A 20,164-nucleotide genomic window follows, 5' to 3' on the forward strand; every position below is an offset into this window, starting at 1 on the left:
TATGTAATATTGTAATAGCTGCCAAGCGTGTTGTAATACAGCGTGTTGAATGTGACAGGCGTGTGCACCGCCTGTCCAAAACCCCCCCATGGCTCCCCGCATATTCTGGGGCGGTAAGAAGCGTAAAGAAGGCGTCGCGAGCATTCATTTGCGGATGCTGACAGGGCGCGCTGGTCTGCTGTGCTCGCGAGCGGAGTGAATTCGGAGCTCAAAAGCCGAAGGACGTACTGTCAAAGTGAAACGCAGTCAATATGAGCAAAGTTCAAGGCGCGATGAAGTGTGTGAAATACCTGCTATACATATTCAACTTTATATTCTGGGTAAGTAATACACAAGAGTGTTAAGATCAGTAAGTGTTAATACTGAATTTGTCAATTAGATTAACAGGTTGTTCTTCTTTGATCTTCCACTAATTTCCTTGCAAGTACCTCTAGACATTGAGGGGAAAGAATGACTCTCATATGCTGTTAGAGTTTGATCAAATGCGTTTCATATGATACTGAAAGCTGAGATGTATTTTAGGTCTGCTTCGTTTGTCAGAGTATATTGTTTTTAAGGGTATTATTATTATTATTATTATTATTATTATTATTATTATTATTATTATTATTATTATTAGTGAAGCCTGTCAGCATTCTGAAAATCAGATCACTGTCAGCAAGCGTTCGGGTTGATTTGGTTACAACCAACTCATATCGAAGTGATGCTCTTTACGGATCGACCAGTCTACAGCTGAGTTTTAGGCTGACATTATAAGAAATATTTAAGAGAAACTCTTGTAAAAAGTAGAACCATGCATAGGACCCAGCATTAAAAAACAATAACGAAGATTCTTACTTATAGCCTGTCATTTTTAAACATTAGTCAAGTTCAGTACCGGTTCATAAATAGGCCTACGTAATTGTTTTTTAACATATCCGTGAAGAAGTCTCACAGAAATTATAACGAATGCGTGTTGTTACTTACAAATCGTGAGCACGGTACCCTGAACGGGATATTAGTATTCTGTCATGTTAAGTTATGGTCTGTCATAAAATGCCAAAATAAAATTAAAATTTGGGTTTCATAAATACAGACTCCATATTACTGTAACCTAGATTAATTGGATTACTATATTAAATCAAATGACACTCAAAGCACCTTTCAGCTCTGATTGGACTGATAGTCCAATTTGTTGTTAAACTTGCGGAAAAAAATGGAATATGACTTCGGTCTGTGTTCTTGTGCTCATTATTTATATACTTGTCATTTCTCGCCAAATAAGGCACGTCCTTCCCCTGCCCTTGTAACATAGCTGAAATAAAGTAGCCTAAAAGAACTTTTGCACATAGGGCCATTGGTCACCTAAATGCAAATTAGCCTACCAAATAAAGTGCATGTGTACATTCTCTTAAATTGCTTGTGCTGACGACCATTTAAGAAATGTGAACAAAAACGAGGCATCCAACCACCTTTTGTCCAAACTTTACACACCGTTATGCCGCTCCATTGGCTACTCCACCATTCATGCCCATAAAGTGGCGAATTTCTAATGAGTATTTGACTTTTATTTCGAGGGTTTTTATTCATTACACCAGAAGCTTTAATAAATTTTTAATTACTGAATATTTATTAGTTTGCATACAGGCTGCCAACTGAACTTTGATTCAGCCATTATACATTTAAAAGGGACCCCCCCCCCCCCCACACACACACACACACACACACACACTACCAGCTGGAAAATAATGCTGCCGTTTTCTACAGCTCTGTCAGCCGTAGCGGGATTTTTCCTTTCATTTTGCGACAAGACTCTTATACAGTGTAGTTTTCCACTCACACCACTCATACGCTGCTCATAGGGGTGTGGATGTTGTGTGGATGTTCTGAAGGCAGACCATAGCTTCCAAAAGAGGCAGCCAGAGAGAAGAAATATGAGAGACACAGTGACAAAATTACATCATTAAATTATATCCAATGTCATTTTTAGAAGTTCTAGAAGAGATTTCTAAGCCTTTGTTGATGTATACAGCTGAAACAATTTAGGTTAATTGCTTTGCGTGAAGTACAACAGCAGCTTTCCGCTTGGGACTTTCAGTCATAAGTACCATGCTTTAACCACTGTGTGACATGATGCTAAATTGTTTTACACGTTTTTAAATGCCTGTCTATAAATGCTTGAATCCATTTGAAACATTTTCCATCTCATTTTCGCCTTTTTTTATATGACATGCCATCTCATTAACACAGATGCCTGACTCGCACAGCCCAGCAAAGCTCGGCAAGGTCACGGAAACAGGCTCATAAGAAGGAAAATTGGCAGGGGGGGAAAATGCAGAAGAGAGTGATGTGAGGACAGATAGGTGAGGGCTGCGAGGGAAACAGTAGGAGAGGAGCTGGCCCCACATGGGGCTCATAGTGAGAGAGAAGCAGGATCGTCATTAATCAGACAGGCAAAACAAAGTTTATTTTTTTTATGCTTTACTATACATAGTCAGTGCTTGAAGTTCACTGGTACTCAGTGGTATAGCGGTGTCAGCACCTTTGTTTTTGTTATGGCGGGGTTTGGCTTCGGGAAGGATGATGCATGCAGTAGCTCTAACAAAAGGGCCGAAACTAGAAAATAAAGGGGTCAAAACAGGTAAAACTGACACTAACTAAATCAACTGCAAAATAAAAACACAATCACTGGAACTATAGCTAGACTGGGACCATTAAAGCACAGAAGAGTAGGGGCACAGAGAAGAGCACAGCTACAAACACCAGTGGCCTGTGCTGCGAAGCGGGGTTACTGGCTTATCGGGGTAACTTGTCAGATTTAAGGTACCACAGTTTAAATGGACTTCATATTTGTTCACTTACATTTTGCCCAGACTACCTTAAATCCGACAAGCTATCCCGATAAGCCAGAAACCCGCTTCGTAGTACTGGCCCATGAACAACTATAAGCTACAAACTCCAGAAATATACAAACTACAGATTACAAGTGCAAGGACTGACTCACACGTGGAGGGAGGGCAAGCAAATAAATCAAGACAGATAACGAGGGATAATTTGGGGCAGGTGTAGACCACAACAAAATCAACCAAGCAGTACAGCCATGGGACAACAAGAAACAGGTGGAATAAGTTACAATTAACAAACACTAGGAAAAGACTAGGAACAAAAGTACAAGCAGAACATAAAAACAAGGGTAACCCTAAACAGGGGCAGGAAGATAAACCATAACACGCACTAAAGCAGGAGTGTCAAACTCCAGTCCTGGGGGGCCGGAGCCCTGCACATTTTTGGGTTTCCCCTCATTTAACACACCTGATTCAACTCCTTGTGCTAATTACCAGACAGCTCTTGAGCTAAATCATTTTTGATAGAATAGGAAAGAATTAAGCCACATAAGTACCCCAGGACTGGAGTTTGACACCCCTGCACTAAGGAAAACAGGAAATCAATAAATGTTAAATAATAGATGAGGCTGGCCTCTGGTCAGCTTTGACATCAAGACTGGAGAAATTCTTCACCACATACTGAATCCATTGAGCAACACAGCAGTTCAGTGATCCTACAAGACAGAGAGGGGGAAGCAGGATGACCAGTACCACCTGTGGGCTAAAAGGGGACATGACATATAGGACAGGGTCAGATGGGCACCAATCCTGACAGTTTCTCTTTTATGAGTACTGACACCTATCAATATCTGCTAGCACTGAATAAAAAGAGGAGTACTAGCATTTGTTCTTCCCCACTACAAGCACTGTGCACAGTCCTCCCAGCTCCCAGACAGTTTTTGCAAGTCTTAATCAGCTCTGTGCTTCTCAAGTGCGGGGTGTGACCATGTACACGTCTGCCGTGATTGTCTTCCTTTCTGTGAAAAGCACTCACTGGATAGTGCTCTCTCCCTGCCAGCCATTGTTTGAAAAGTTTCATCTGACCTAGTTTCATACTTGCTGTTAACAGGAATGTTAAAAAACAACCCCCCCCCCAGGGTTCCAGGGCCTTTTCAGTCTGGTGTGAATCCAAATGCCAATTTAATCTTTTACTAGGCAGATTAATGTGTAGATACTGTACACAACCAATAAATGGCTTCTTATCTCAAAGTAAAAATGCTCTGAATTGCCTTTATCAAAGTAGAGCCTAGAACAAAATGATCATTGTCATTCTTGTACTCCTGTGATATGCCCCCCACTGTTCTTACACTGGAAATAAGGAATATCTTTTAATGTTCTGTAAGGGACATGTGGAGGCAATATACAGACATCAGATTAATATCATCATAAACCAGCTGCTAAGCTGGCGTGAAGCTCAAGACACGCAGTACTGATATGATCTTCTTTTTGAGGCATGGTGAGGGATAATCCTCAGCGTCATTCAAGTTGCAGCATTTGTCACCTGAGAACTGACATATATATGCATGCAGTGGTTCAATAGTGATGCGTTAGAAGGCTGTTGGATCGAGCCCCAGTAATGTCAACTGTTGTTGTAAGCTTGAGCATGAGATCGATTATAAATCAAACCAGCAAAATGGGAATATGCAGGCATATGCGGGGCTTTCTTCATATGTCGATTTTTTTATGAGGATAAAATGGTGTGTCTGTGGGTGGCATGAGTGTCACCAACATGCGCATTCGCCAGGATGTGTACCTTCATGGGGACGTGTCGTTCTTGGACAGTGGTGCCCATTGAGTGCTTTCGGGTGTTTAAGATGTAATGGGAACTGCAAAGTAGAAATGGAGGGGAGCTTAGACACGCTGACCCTCACCTCAGGCTTTCTCTTCTTCTCTCTGGAATTTCTTCAGGCACTGACACATGTTTACATTTCAGTACAGGCCGTCAGTTTTCCAGCTCTGTCTTCCATCTCTCACTCGCACTCTCTTTCTGTCATGCTCCTCAGATGGAACACCTTATGCATAGATAGTTGGCTTTGGCCTCTTGGCCCGGGAACTTAGAACCCTTCATTTCTTCCTCTGTTGCAGTAAGTTAGCAGTAAGCACATCAGGAGTGCGAGGTATCAACTCAGGAATCAAAGTCAAATTTTTAATGGATGGTAGCAGTAACTTTTCGCTTGTTTGTCGTATTGCCCTGCCGGAACATTATAGAACATTCACTGTGCCCCCCCCCCCATGCATCAGCTGAGAAGGGGCCGACCTGTGAACTTCCTTCAGGAATGTAGGAATGCACATTAGGTGACCTTACGAGTGCATGAAAAATGGCAGTTAATGGCTGGAGACTGTTTCTGAGGTGACAGTGAAATACCAGGAAAGCAAAAAGAATCAGGTAATTCTACACTTGGGGAGTTTTTCTAGGCTGTGGCTTAGCGGTTAGCAGGGTGGCCTCACACCTCTAGGTTTGGGGGTTTACATACTCCTGTGCTGGTGTTCATAATTGCTGTAAGTGTGTGTCCTGTGATGGACTACCACCCTGTCCAGGGTGTCCCCTGCCTCCTGCCCTCTGATTTCTGGGACAGACTCCAGGCTCACTGTGACTCTGTAAATGGTTCTGGAAGATAGATGGATGGATGGTTTTCCTAGAGATTTACTATATGTTATGCTGCACACATCTTAATAGTTCCTCCCACTGCTCTTTTCTGGTTATTAGTAGAGGCTTCAAGTGTATTAGGCCCAATGTCTATATACACCAATGGCTCCTGTGGTCATCATTAAAATTACTTGCCATTAGCGCTACAGTAGCCCTTCTCTTAGTTCATACCAGACAGGATAGCCTTCATTCGCATCTCACATTGACGAGTAATGGCCATCCAGCACCCTGTTCGCAGTTTATGATTTTTCCATCCTCAGATTACTCAGCGGTTACTCACCACAGCTGACCATGGAAATCCCAAAACCTTTGCTGTTTCGGAGATGCTCTGATCTTGTCATTAGGCCAAAACGATTTGGTCCTTGCCACCCAGATCTTTATCCCTGCCCATTTCTTTTGCATTCAGCATGTCGATCACGAGCACTGAATGTTAGCTTAACATGTAATAGATCTCAGACCTTGACACTGTTTATCTGATATAGTCGATATTATTCTCTTCACATGGGGGTGGTTGTAATGTTTTGGCCAATCAATGTGAGTTCCGGTGTAATGATACAATCTGCTCACGATTTGGTTGGATAGCTGATTCAGGGCTAGTTGATACACTCAAAATAAGACTGAAAATAAACAAAGATCTCACCATTCTTAAGTATTCCTTTTTAGGCATGTACATTTACAAAGAAGGGGGTATTTTCAAATCATTTATTGCATTCTTGCGTTCTTTTCCTTTTTCTGCAGATTGCAGTTCAAAATGCAAAAATAAAACCTCAAAACAAAACTGAGATTATGCCTATTCCATCCATCTGAGTTAACATTAATAAATGGTTTCATGCCACAGTGCATTGTTACACCCCTAGTGTGAGTCCAAATAGTCACCACAGAAGCCTGTTTAGAATTCACACTGCTGTGGATTTATGTCTGACACATAGTGACTGTACTCTAGTATCAATTTCTTCTTTCATTTCACCAGAATCTTTGAGTTTGGGCATTTGGCAGGTGTATATTCTATGAATCTATTTCTCACGTGAACAATAAACCACTTTGCTCTTTAAAACTTAAGTGAGACAAAACTGCTCTGTGTAGCATTGTGTTGGCCAAACAAAAAACACCTGAAGCCTTTTATTATCATAAAACTGCCTCTGTAACACACTTTCCATAAAGCCACACTCGACAGTTTTATATATATTGTCTTTTATATTGCTTTGTAGCTGGTTGTAAACTATAATAACTGGAACTGAGGTCAAAGCTCTGTGTTATTCCTGTTTAAAAGCTTCACATACAATACTTGACATATTTCTGTGCTTCTTCTTAATCACTGTAAGCAATCAAATTATTAAATGTAGGTATTGTCAATACATGTAAACAAAACTATTCAAATAAAAAGGGCTGCTTGCTGATTATATCTCATCTTTATCATAAATACATCAAATCGTGTTTTATGCATTGCGCGCTGTAATCACACTCATCACGGCTGAGCTCATTTCTGTCAGCTTGATTACCGTTGTAGCATGTTTTTTGTGTTAGTCACTGTTCTTCAAGAAGTGCTGGAACAAGTTGAAAATGGACAAGTTTAGTTCTAAAGTATTGTAAGTTTAGAAATAAATTTTAGCATGAGAGCATCCTTTAGATTGGGGGCTTAACTGGGTTACGTTCGAACAATGCCCCCGTGGGGAAAGGTCTGTGCTTGGATCTCGTCTACATCTCTGACCCTGGGGGCATGGTGGGGAGGGAGAGTGCATCTTGTGAGTGGTGTCACTTGGGCCGACAGCAGGCCTTTGTCCCCGCGTCTGAGGAGACAGGGTGGCTGTTGTAACTGGAGTGTGGCAGATAATGGGCGCGGGGGGAGACTGGTACAGAGGGAGGCGGGAACGATGCCCCAGAGGCAACAGGGCTGTGCCCGCAGCATGGGGTCGCCGGCTCAGGGAGTGGGTCAGGCTACACGTGAGGAGACGTGGGAGTGTCCAGGTCACTGTACGTCTTGGCTGTCCACTTTTCACCTCCTTTTCAAAATGGGTGAAGTTCTCTCTATACCTAACAGTTCAATTTGAGGAACAGTATCTGTTGAGCAAATAAACTGAAAGATTAAATCTAGGAGTAATGTGACTTTTCTCTGATGAGTGCTGTGCTAGAAGTTCAGACCTTCGTACCTCTGGCTGGGACCTCTACTCAGTATACTTGAAAGAAGAGCAGATCCCAACATGCTAAACTTAAATTGTTCTTTGCACCGATGAGTTTTGGGGTTGGGACCAAGTCAAATACAGTCATAGTTGCTTGTTAAGAGGCACCAATCACACGTCTAAGTAGAAGGGCGTACACAGAAGATGCGACGTATGTGACACACCATGCTGTTAGAGGAACACAGGATTGCTACATTACTGCTGCACTCTGTGTAGCTAATCTCTGCCTTAACTCAAAATAATGTCTTTGCTCTGCTGCACCAAAAACTAAAAGCGTGTTTCCAAGCTGAGGATGATAACTGCATATCTAGGAAAGACACCACCTCTAGCATCTTGTGAAGCAAACCAGAACCTGTGATTTCTGCATCACACGACCCTAATGTTAGTCCTCAGAGACATTCTGTAAGAGGAAAAGAAAATGTTTACCTGTGGGCTGACATCGGCAACAAAAATAAACCAGTAATGAGTGTTTTCCTGTGTTTAGCTTACGTCATCGTGGTTTCTAGAGACCAAGATGTTCTTGACAGGGAGTTATTGAATATCAAGTGAGTGTTAGGTTGTCATATTTCGACGAGGAGCTGCTAATTGTCGAAGGCCTCAACACAAACCCCGCCACCCACAAACCACCTTGGGCAACACCTAACAGTTGTAGTTCCAGTTGGTGGATCACAGTGCAGTCAAATGACCGTCACTTCCAGTGCACGCAGTGTGAGTCAAAGAAGAATGACTGCTAAATTCAGTTGGTTTTTGTTGTGCAACTCAAACAAAGAACTAGCCTGGGGGGCTATATAAAAATAAATAGTGGGTGGGGTGGGAGGGGAGGTCTAGGAAAAACCCTTCTTTCAGGAGTGTGTATCATCAATGGAGACCCAGGACATTGGGTTAAACAGGATGAGTAAGTGAATGTTGATTGATCTGATTTTCTTGGCCTTTTCCCTGCTCTCCTTCACAGCTGGGGGGCTCCCTGGTCCTGGCAGTAGGCCTGTGGCTCCGTTTTGATCCAGAAACCAGGGCATTGTTCAGCGAAGAAAATGCACCAGACACCTACTACTTGGGTAAGTGCAGTTCCAAGCCCTTTCTCCCCAAAAACCTTCAGCCATACAGTATGTATACAGGCAATCCCCTGCTTACGGACAAGATCTGTTCCCTAAGTCTTTACGTTGAATTTGTAGGTACGTCAGAAAAATAATAATACAGCACAAAATAATAACAATTGTTATTATTATTATTATACAGTAATAATAAAAGGCACTAAATATGATACTGTACCGTACCTTGAGCAGACAAATTGCTAAAGCCACACAATGTTTTCATGAGTGTCACAAACTAGTGCGTGCATTTGTTATTACAAACCATTGTATTTAACCTGAATTTTTTATATAATAGACTCCATAGTTCGTTCGTAAGTATGAACTCTCCATAAGTTCTTAATCCAGGGACTGCTTGTATATCCTTATGCATAAGTATAATCAGTTTATTAGACTTAATAAATAATTTCCCCAATCATGTATATAATATCACGCTCTTGAATGACGTTGAACGATAAAATAACATGGCTTTAAAGGTACCTGAGATTTTCATGCTAGGCTATAACTGTAAGTCAAGTCTAACCTGGTCAAATAATGATACTACCGACATGGTACCAAAGATTTCCCAGGAACAATATCAGGCAATCAGTTGTTCTTATGAAATGTTTTAGGTATCTGCTAGTGTCGCATTCTTTAGATTTACTCGTAAAAGCTTTTAAGCTAATGGCTACCATTCTTATTTTTGTATTTCACAGACTCTTGCGCTAAATTAAATGGCTTTTTCGAGACCCACTAACGCCTGAGGATAGCTAATTTGAGATTGATTCTATTTTAAGGACCGAACATTTCACAACAAGGTGGGGGGGGGGGGGGGGGGGGGCGGAGCTGTGGATCTAAATGTTATAAGAATAAATGCAAACATGGTAAACCACAGGACAATGTCACTTAAAGTGGGGGAGTATCATGGTGAATATTTAGAAGGGAAATTCCCCGAAAAATAATGCTTCTCTTTTAAGATATGGAGACACAATCGTGTGATCCCAGCCAGTCCCTATGACGACTTCACACTGGTGGCAAGCAAATGATGTCGTCTTCTACATCTCTTGTGTAGCATCATTTTGAAATCTAAGCCTATTATTGGAGAACAGATAGAGCCATTGTAATATTCATTGTAATTTTTCATTAGACAATGAAGGAAATTTGAAAAACGTAGCCCATTGTTTAAATGACATCAGAACTGAAGTGTCTCATCATATGATGTCATCAGACTCCACTCTTTTGGCCCCTTCCCAGTAGAGGCAGTCCTGTCCTGGGTGTGGGGGCAGGACTGCAGCAGGAGTTCCCTGAATGTAGTACACAGGCTTGGTTTAGCGGCACATTGCACATGTGACTTATATACGGGTCTCTTAATGACTCAGGGCAGATAGGGAATTGTAGGCATGAATACCAAAGCAAAAGATGCAATAAGCAGTCATATGTGTATGGAGGCTGCGTTGAACTTATGCAAACCTTCACTTGTACTCCTGTCTCAGGAAGGCCCATAGCCAGAGATTACATGCCGTAATAATATGACATGCAGCTATGCAAGGAAGGTCTTTCATTGCTTCTAAGGTATTTTATTTTGGCATTGAAGTTAGGGGAACACCTTGCATCATAAGATGGTTGTTGAAATGCCGGCATCACATGCGTCATTCAACGCAAATAAAATAAGATAGGAACATGATGCTTATGATCCTGTTACATTTACTCACACTTTACATAGTGCTGTTTACCAGAGAAGCTAAGTTTAATTTGCAGACATGTCATTTCCTTCCTCAAACTGGTTACAAGTTTAGTACTGCTGCACTATTCCCACACAAATATGGAGCACAGTAACCAGCGTTGGTCCAAACATAAGTCCCACCTCTGTGACTCATGGCTCTGCTGATGCACTGCGGCACTCTTTCTCTGCTGTGGCATCTGATTCACAAGAACGCAACCAAAAAGATGTGACATGACAGACCAGTGATTGATTATGGAATCTCACGCATGGGTGTCGCTATGGCAACGCAATAAATATTATCTTGGACATCTTTAAAAAGCATAAGGGATGAAAACAGACGGTGCCCTCATTTCATTTTGTTTCAATTTGTCTCTCATTATAGTCTTTCAGCATACCCATGGCTGAGGCCAACGTCTTCAGCAGCAACAAAGTATTGTGGGCTGAGTGGAAATTTCTGGAAGGTGTGTTACAGTGCACACCCATCAAGCCATAAATTCAGGACTTCATAAATTCCGTGGCATCCATCTGGGCCTAGTTCATACTTTTACACCTCTCAGTTTTTTATGCTTCTCAACTTTAAATTGTTTGTACCCTAGCTGAGTTTTAAGGGCTTTTCTCCATGTAATACAATTCATAAAAATCTGTCTCTTGTGTGCATGTGTGTGTGTGTGTGTGTGTGGGTGTGTGTGCAGCTTGCCCATAGTGGAAGATGTCCTGAAGCTCAAAATATCTGGTGGCTCCCTAAATATATTTTCTCGTAGGCTGTCTTGGGTAGATGCGAGTTCATCACGTTGCAAGCAACCAGTTGGCAGAATTTCTTGTTTTTGTGTTGTTTTTGCACCTACAGAACCTGGCCCCATGACCACTGAATGAAAGCACTAGCTCTTAATGCAGACCACGCACGGTGTTCAGTGCACCTGTCTTTAGAGTAGGGGTGTGGTTTGCTAAGGTCTCATTCTAAATATACAGGAACATCGATAGTTGAATGTACAGCAGTTTTCAGCTGAAGAAGAGCTTTTGGCTTCAGTGCCATACATTTCAGAAGTAAACAACAAGTAAATTCTCATGGGGTTTTCGCTCTTAAGGACACCCCAGTGGATTAATTATGAAGCATCTGCAGTCCCTCTCTGAGAATTATGGTAACCAACCCCACCCTCCTTCATGCCCCACCTATAGCCAGGGACAATGGGGGGGCTTTGATAATGAGGAGGGTGAAACCCAGAGGGAGTTCACTGAATCACCGTGGCACCCCCCCCACCCCCCAGACAGTGACCCAAACAGACAGATGCTGTGCCAAACCTTGCCTTTGTCTGTCATACCCTATCGCTCTTCCCCTTTGTTTTAGGGCACTGCCAGTCACTGCTGGAAAGTGGCACAGGGAGGCCTCACGCCTCCCTCGACTGGGCAAAGCCGCTCACTAATGAGATACTGGGAGATGGTTTGGGGACCTGGAGAATTGACGGGGGGAGGTGCTCATGGTGGCCTTCTTTTCTCATGCTGGAGAGAGAAAACATTGGTGAGGGAGAGAGGCATTGTGGGTAGGCGGCACGGGCTTGGGGGCATCCTCCCATTTTAAGCTCATTACTGGCACCTGCTGGGTCCTCTCCCTCTCCCCACTGTAAATGCACATGAACCCCCGGGTTAATGGAGACTCATAAAAGCCACCCCCCCCCTTTGTAAAACCCCAGCTGTACCCTGTAACCTGCTCTAATTATGGGGGTGGTGCTGTCACATCCCAGTAGCTTTAGCCAGGTCTCAGTGAAGCCAGAATCTGTGGCTTGTGCTGTTTTCCGGGACAATTCACCTTCACTGTTGGTTGTCGCAGTCAAACGCAAGAGTGCTGATGAATATCAATGGTCTGAGCTTTCCTGCCCTGTTTAATTCCAGCTCTTATTAACTGGAATTATTTAATTCCAGTTTAATTCACTTCTTCTATTTGGATTTCTAAGCCAATGGCATGGAAACCTTTTATTTGTTTAATTTTCTAAACAGTACATTTTTTAAACACGTAATATAAGCTCATTTTCAACTACATTGGGAATATTTATCTGAGCAGCCGTAACTTGAAAAGGCAGAAGTTGGTGAAACAAAAGTACCCCCAACACAATACACAAGTTCTTCATCATTTACAAACTATGACTCTGGTCCTCAGGGACCCACAGCTGGTCCTTGTTTTTGCTCTCTCCGAACTCCCTACCAGACAGTCCACATTTTTGCTACCTCCCAGGGAGCAAAAATGTGGACTACCTGTGGGTCCCCAAGGACCGGATTGGGAAACTCTGCTCTAACTGAACAGTGACGTTTATGCAACCTTGACAGGTGTGCAGCTTGACTGTGCACAGTAGATTATATGTATAATGCGGGCAGTTGAAGATAAAAAGCATATAAAAAGGCCAACACTTTGAACTGGCAAATAGATTTAGTTTGTTAGCTGGTCAATCTGCACTTGGGTTCTCAACAAGGTGGGCGGAGGACAAGCAAGTCTGCCCCTTGTGGATGAGTTTCTGGACTGATGGAGATTTAAACTGGACTCAATTTTACTTTGTTCAAAAGATGACATGCCTATTAACAGTTAACCGAGCTCACATTCCTTTATGATGACATGTTGTGCTGCTTCAAAATGAAATATTATAACAAATTGACTGTTAGATATTGATTCTTGGCATTATTATTGGAGTGTGACAGGTGGTGAGAGAATATGCGGCATCTATAGCAGGGCTGTGTGTTTATCCTTCTGCATATAACAAGTCCCTGAGGATTTTCCTTGCCATGGAACCAGTCTCCAAGTGCAAAGCACCCGGAGCCAGGCTGCTAGCTAACAAGCTGGCATTTGCACAGAAAGTCCACTCTGCGCTGATGAAAGTCTGCTAAGAGTAGGCAAAGACCATAGGCGATGTGTTCAGTTAGGACTACTCTAGTTACACACTGATGTTCATTCTGCTCATTATTTTCAAAATCCAGCAGGAGACATCAGCCTTGTTCTTATCACGCATGTCCTTCCCCAGTTCAGAGTTTCTCTTTGTGAACCTCAGGGGTATGAATTACGAAGAAAATTTTGCAAAATTCATTCCATACAATGGCTTTAAAATCTAGCACTTGTCATGAGTTTGCGCTTTTGATTTGTATAGATTATATGCCTGCTGTCTGGTATTTTGAAAGTGTTGTATGAACAAATGATACTTCTGTCTCTCTCTCTCATTGACATCTCTGATCTATTCCCAAACCATGGTGTATCAAGCCTCTTAGTTTCTGTAAAACCACCTACATTTTTGTGTTGCACTGCCCCCTTCTGGTTATGACTGATAACTGTAAATTACCATTGAGGCACAACTGCAGCACTGCAGGCTGAGAGGTTGATTATGGTACGTATTTGCAGAAGTTATCACTCCAAAAGCCAAGTAATACATAGACTTTTTGTTCATGCTGAAACTGCCATACACTGTGATAGTTTTTGTGAGTAACACCCAATATATGACAGATCTTTTGTCCCAGGCTACACATCAGGCTTTTATAAGTGATAAGAGAATGGTTATTTTACCAGTACTGCCCTTTACGAGCTGAATGAGGTCAAACTCCATATGCCTTCTGAAGATTTAATGACAACATTGAGTTAGTATAAGTGTCTAACCTGCACTTTAGCACCCTCTACAGGACAGTCGTTTTTATTATCCCAGAAGGGCTGAAGTTTTTTTTTTTGCCTAGGAGAACGGTTTCCCTCTGCTGGCCAATTATTGCCATGTAATACAGTAACGTGGTTTCCGTTCAGTTATACAAGCATATTGTACTAGCAGCACTGTGTACCTTAAAATATTTATTAGAACCCAGAACTATACCCAATATATATATATATATATATATATATATATATATATAGTGATGGTCCCTCTTCCCACCAGGCGTGTACATCTTGATTGGTGTCGGAGGACTCATGATGCTTGTGGGTTTCTTTGGGTGCTGCGGGACAGTCCGGGAATCGCAATGTCTTCTGGGATCGGTGAGCAAACACTCTGCCTCATTCTGACCCCCCTACCCAATGTATATAGTGCCCTTCTCCTCCATAAACACTGTGGATAGTTTACATACACCCCAAGCAAAGCACCAATCACTTTGGGAAGTGCTCTCTATCTGGCCACAGTTGACGGGGGATGTTCTGTCCTCCTCTCTCTGCTTACAGTTCTTCGCCTGTCTCCTGGTCATCTTTGGTGCTGAGGTTGCTGCTGGGATTTTTGGCTTTTTAAACAAAGATAAGGTATGTGTACCAGATTCCCCAAGAAGCGGGGAATTACACAGCTCTCCTAGGTTGTTCGGGTTTTGAAGCAAAGTATATTAGGTGACGTTTTCTTTCTATTCTACGCAAATGAATCATACAACCAAAGAGGAAATTACCTGAATGCTGGTTGGGAGTTTTCAAAACTGTTTCAGCTTTTGAGATTAACCCTATAAAATTCAAACAAGCTCAGTGTGAAGTGTCAAACTCAAATTTCCAGTGAATAGTTTGATTATATAAATAAAAGTATACAACAAATCCCCAGCTCATCTTTAAATTGGAAATGTGTTAACTGGGGCTGCACAGTGGATCACTGTTTAGCACTGCAGTTTCAAACCTACAAGGTCATGCACTTCATTTCCAGCACCGTGTGAACAGGCTTCCTCCAGATGCTCCTGTGCCCCCCTCCCCCCCAGAGTCTAAAGAAGACATGCTGTTTTTGTAAATTTGCTCCTCTAAATTGCCTATGTTAATATGAGCCATGTGACTCATATTTTTCATTACAGATCATTGAGGAAGTGCAAGGCTTCTACAGTGAATCAGAAGATGAGAACAACAATAGTACAGTGGTGAACATGTACCACAAAGTTGTAAGTGCAGTTTCAGTCCATTTTAGCGATGATACCTCCTTTAGGTCCCAGCAGTTAACAATGAATCTGATGAGAGCATGAGTACAGACGTTCCAGGTCTCCTGTTGCCACTATTCCAACCTTAGGGAGAGTTTGTATGTCTCTGTTCTGTTGCACTCACTTCTGGAATGGCCTGACGGTGAAGTTACAGCTCTGTATCTCCTCTTACAGTTGGATTGCTGTGGAAGCAGCACATCAAACAATTCCCAGTGTCCTGAAATAGATCCAAAAAAGAAGGTGGGGAGTTATCCTCTGCGGAATCTTCTGAGATGGCCTGATCTCTGAAAGAATGAACTGTGACAACTAAAAGCAGGTGCAGAGTGTAACTCACATAGGAAATGTGTTTCAGGACTGCGAGGAGGCCATAAAAGACTTTTTAACCAACAAGCTCTACATCATTGGATATGTGGGGATTGGCATTGCAGGAATCATGGTATGGAAATACACGCCTGGGAATCTGGGGACGCCAGAAGAAATATGAGTGCAGTTTACATATAGTGGTCAGTTTATTGGGGACACCTGCTTGCTAATTCAAACAGCTGAATACAGAGCACATAGACAGGGGCAAGAGGTTCAGCTGCGGTTTGATTAAGCTGTAAATGACTAAGCCTCCAAATCTATATGATTTTCAATGTGGTGTGATAGGTGGTGCCATACGTGGTGCTTCTAGCATCTCAGAAATAGCCTCAGTCTTGAAATTTTCATGCACTAGTGTCTAGACTGGATGGGGAATCGTGCAGTAAACAAAAGACACACAGCTCTGTCCAAAAAAGTGTACAAAATGGCTTCTCTGAAAGCACAACTCATCTCCGCTTGAAGGTCTTCTGGAGGCAAAAATAGGTCCTACTCATACTTACACCCAGGTATTCCTAATTAAGTGGCCACTGGATGAATGCTACAGTATATGCAATTGAAAACTCTCACAGATGGCCTGCAATATCACTGTAAACTGGCAAACATCTCCCACAAACAGTAATTATTGTATACAATTTTCATAACTAGTCTTGACTAGTGCTTCACTATGTTCTGTTCTCTCTTTCCCGCCCTCTCAGATTATCGGAATGATCTTCAGTATGGTGCTGTGCTGTGCGATACGGAACAACCGAGAAGTCATTTAGAGGTCCTACCCCCAACCTCCCAACCCCCAGTACCCTTACGCCTTCCCTCTGTCCCAGGTCCCCCTGCCACAGCCAAGCAAATCTCCATGGCGCCATCCTGAGGGTGGTACAGGCTGAAGAACGGGGGGATTCCCCCTTCCCACATAAGCGTGCCGACATTACCACAGTCTGGCCCAGTGATGTCACCGATGAGTGCCATTACCAGGATCCCCTCATGTGGGCCAGGACGGTTTTCCTCGGACCTCTTCCCCTCCCCTCTCACCTGTAACCCGTTAACTTATTGACTGAGCAAGTCCTGCCGGAGCCACTTGCTGCTGCACTGTGATGTCCACAGCCTTAATGGCCACCAGAGACCATTTGTCATGGTTCCACAAAGACCAATGCCTGATTGATAGTGATATGACTACTTTGATGCCATGTAAGGGCGATACTGACCCCTTCACATCAGCAGTCATCCACTTAATACCATTAACTTGGCTTAAATACACACCTTCGCTAGTTTAATTTAATCACATTCCTTGATCACTTTCCCAAGGAAGGTCACCAACATGTAAAGACGTTTGTCCTCTCCTCAGAATATTGTCAAGCAGACATATTAAAATTAGTTACGACATCCCTTCAATGTTGTGCAAGGGTTAGGGAGACTCATATCTGGTACGCTGTCCGAAGGAATTACTTGGGGAGGCGGGTGGCACCCAGTCAAAGGGGCTGCCCTTTAGTAACTGTCCACACAGGTCAGGTGATGCCAGGCAGTGTTGGCAGCTGGAATAAAATATGACATGCAGAACCGAGAGTGGCCCATGCAGCTCCCTTACGTGCAAGTCCTGAAATAAAATTGATGGCACGGTGACATGTACATTTTGTGTGAATTTAACTTTGTCCATTTTTTAAAGGAATGCACTATTAAGGGTGTAATGAACTGCTGACTTATAGCTGTAGAGAGTGTTTCCATGTTAAGAAAGACAGCTGTTCTAAATATGGCGACTGTTAGAGTGCCTTTGTATTTGTAAAGCAGAAAAATACCCCTTCATTTATATAGATTTTTTTTTAATTATTACTTGTGGGTAGGAAAATAGACAATTTTTGGTAGAAATTGAAGGAGAGGATTTGACACTTTTTTTACATTTACATCACATTTACATTTATTTAGCAGATGCTTTTGTCAAAAGTGATGAACAAGTGAGGCAAATAATAGATCACTATTTTATTTTACTAGCACTGTTGTCATGATTCCTAATTCTTCGCTAAGTCCCTTGTAAAATCTGAGGTCTATCTTGAAGGAATTCAAGCTAAGCCACATTCTGAGGCACAGTGTGTCATATTCAGCAAACATACAACATTCTCACAAACATTTTGCCTACTTTCTCAGTTGTACCCTTTCCACCACCTGGTTTTTATTTGTCTCCTTTAAAAAAAATAGAATGATTAGGAATTATAGAAATAGACAGACCTCTGATAATATGCATCTTCACATATTTTATATAGGAAGGTAAAAGACAAGACAGAAAAGAAATGGCATACACAGTAGCCAAATTTGAGTACAAAAACAGTTACAGGTGCTTGCAGTACGGTACCGTTCATGTTTGAAGTCTTTTTTAAGCTCCGAATAGGGTCTTTACTACCTTTTTAACAAACATTAGCAGGAATTTCATCAAGGGCATCACTTGCTGTACATAATTCCTCCCAACTCAATTGCCAGAACAGTAAGAGAGTGTCTAAGAGCTGTACCTGTGTACAGTGAGGAAAGAAACCCTTTAAATTACATGATTCTTTCAGATTTTAACTTCAAATGTAATTGGTGTAATTTGACAGTTTAGCACTACGGCTTTTCAAAATTGTAGAAATGAGAACTAATAAACTTTTGTAGAATTACTTGACCTCTGTCTCCCTGAGCTACCTGTAAGTATTAGTGTATTTAAATATATGTTGTGCGTTTCTTAAACTCATCTGAGATTGCTAACTGGGAAATTTGATGGTTAAAATTGTTTAAATGGGTGAACTGACCTTGGATGCAAATGCATATTGCAATCAAGTGTGACGTGCATTCTACCACTCATTACCAGTCTTTCGCTTTTTCACATGCCATTTCCTTCCCAACAGCGCAACACCCACACTAAACTTGAAAAATGTTTTTCTGGTTCACTGCATTGCATAACTCAAACTGAATTCTGTGTAAAATCATCAAACCATTTAGCAAGGCAATGATATCCTGACACAAAAGGTATTTTCTTTCAAATTCAAACCAGACAAATAAACATGCTGCCAAATGGTGCTTTTAGTGGAGAAAATTGCTATATAAATCTTCCATCACCTTCGATTATGAGCCACGCTGATTTTTAAAAAAACTGGACCATAATCTAGACCTGGGTAAAAAATATCTCGAAACTGGAGACTGCCCTACCTACAATGGTCAGATTCAAAATACAAGACTTTTGTGTAGACTTCAAAGTAGTGCTGCAGCAATTAGTCAACATAATCGATGACATCTACGCTGAAAATGTGTCCACATCTATATTTAAAAACGCATTTTTAATGATAATTATTTTAATGAAATTTCTAAAACGCTTTAATTCATTATAACAAATGTTTTCCTTTAATATCACTACATAATTATGGGAGTAGTTAAAATAATCGCAAAAGAAAAGGTGGTTTTACACCGTGGAAAGTGTAATTAAATAGATATTAAAGGAAAATATCTGTTATAATGAATTGAAACATTTAATGTGGACGTATTTTCAGCATGGTTTGATGACATACTACAGGGGTACTAGTGCCATGCACAAGCACCCCCCAAAAAAAACATACACGGGCTCTTCTGGATAATGGACGGCCTGAATAAACAAAACCACCGTAAGTTGTCTATTAATGTTTATTAAATTGCCATTAGTACGGACAGCTTTTTAATGTCTTTTGTCCTTGTAATTGCTATACTCATTATTAAAACCACAAAGTTGTCCGTCTGCTACCTGAGAATTTCCCTTGAATAAGTGTTTGATAAAATGTTTAGATTAAAATCTTGGCCTATCCTACATTGATTGGCGGTACCAGCATGTGTTCCAGCGCATTGTGCTTCTTGGGACCAGTGTAGTTAGGGTCACACTATTAATCTCATTAATGTTTTTGGCAATCTCGTATTGAATTGTGGGACGAAAATAATGTCAGTTTAGTGCCGAATAGCCTGCGTCCATTACCTGAAGCATTGCAATAAACTAGGGTTTGTTGTCAAAATTACCTTAAACAGCGAATTTGATTTTCTGGAGTAAAATTAATCGTCTAGATTAATTGACCAAATCGGTAAAATACTTGATAGATCAATCCATAGAAAAATAGTCATTATTGGCAGCCCTACTTCAACAGACTTTAAGTTTTCTGTTATGTATGATTGAAACTGTGACAAAGCATCTTTTGAACAGGAACACACTGAACACAATTAACGCAACTGACAAACTTCAACTAAATTTGTAGAAGCAACCCCACAAGTAACTGATAAGTACCAAAAAAACCCAAAACAACTCGCAAACGGCGAGTTTTGATGCAAACGGCCTATGGGGAGGTGGCAATTCTCAGAAATGTTTTATAGAAGATGCTTTTCCATTCTGTTTGAAGACAGGTATTTAAAAGGCTGGTTGAAACTTTTTCAAATATTACACAGTATAGAGTCTGAAACAGCAT

At 41.6% G+C, this 20,164-nt stretch overlaps 1 protein-coding gene across 1 annotated transcript; it reads left to right on the forward strand.

The window, feature by feature from the left end:
* The first annotated feature begins 135 nt into the window (after positions 1 to 135).
* On the forward strand, positions 136 to 18,369 carry LOC125746963 (CD9 antigen-like). Its single transcript, XM_049021562.1, has 8 exons — positions 136 to 320; positions 8,641 to 8,743; positions 14,375 to 14,472; positions 14,653 to 14,727; positions 15,252 to 15,335; positions 15,546 to 15,611; positions 15,724 to 15,807; positions 16,427 to 18,369. Exons 1-8 carry the CDS (start codon positions 252 to 254, stop codon positions 16,490 to 16,492), a joined length of 645 nt encoding a protein of 214 aa, XP_048877519.1. The 5' UTR covers positions 136 to 251; the 3' UTR covers positions 16,493 to 18,369.
* The last annotated feature ends 1,795 nt before the right edge of the window (positions 18,370 to 20,164 follow it).

This window comes from Brienomyrus brachyistius, chromosome 8 (assembly GCF_023856365.1).
Source record: "Brienomyrus brachyistius isolate T26 chromosome 8, BBRACH_0.4, whole genome shotgun sequence".
Classification (NCBI taxonomy): domain Eukaryota; kingdom Metazoa; phylum Chordata; class Actinopteri; order Osteoglossiformes; family Mormyridae; genus Brienomyrus; species Brienomyrus brachyistius.

What these genes read in the sequence shown, in the direction of transcription:
- LOC125746963 (XM_049021562.1), top strand. Translation starts at nt 252, where the DNA reads ATGAGCAAAGTTCAAGGCGCGATGAAGTGTGTGAAATACCTGCTATAC. An exon ending in GCTTTTTAAACAAAGATAAG is followed by an intron (nt 14,728 to 15,251) that starts GTATGTGTACCA and finishes TTTTCATTACAG; the next exon opens with ATCATTGAGGAAGTGCAAGG. An exon ending in TTGGCATTGCAGGAATCATG is followed by an intron (nt 15,808 to 16,426) that starts GTATGGAAATAC and finishes CCGCCCTCTCAG; the next exon opens with ATTATCGGAATGATCTTCAG.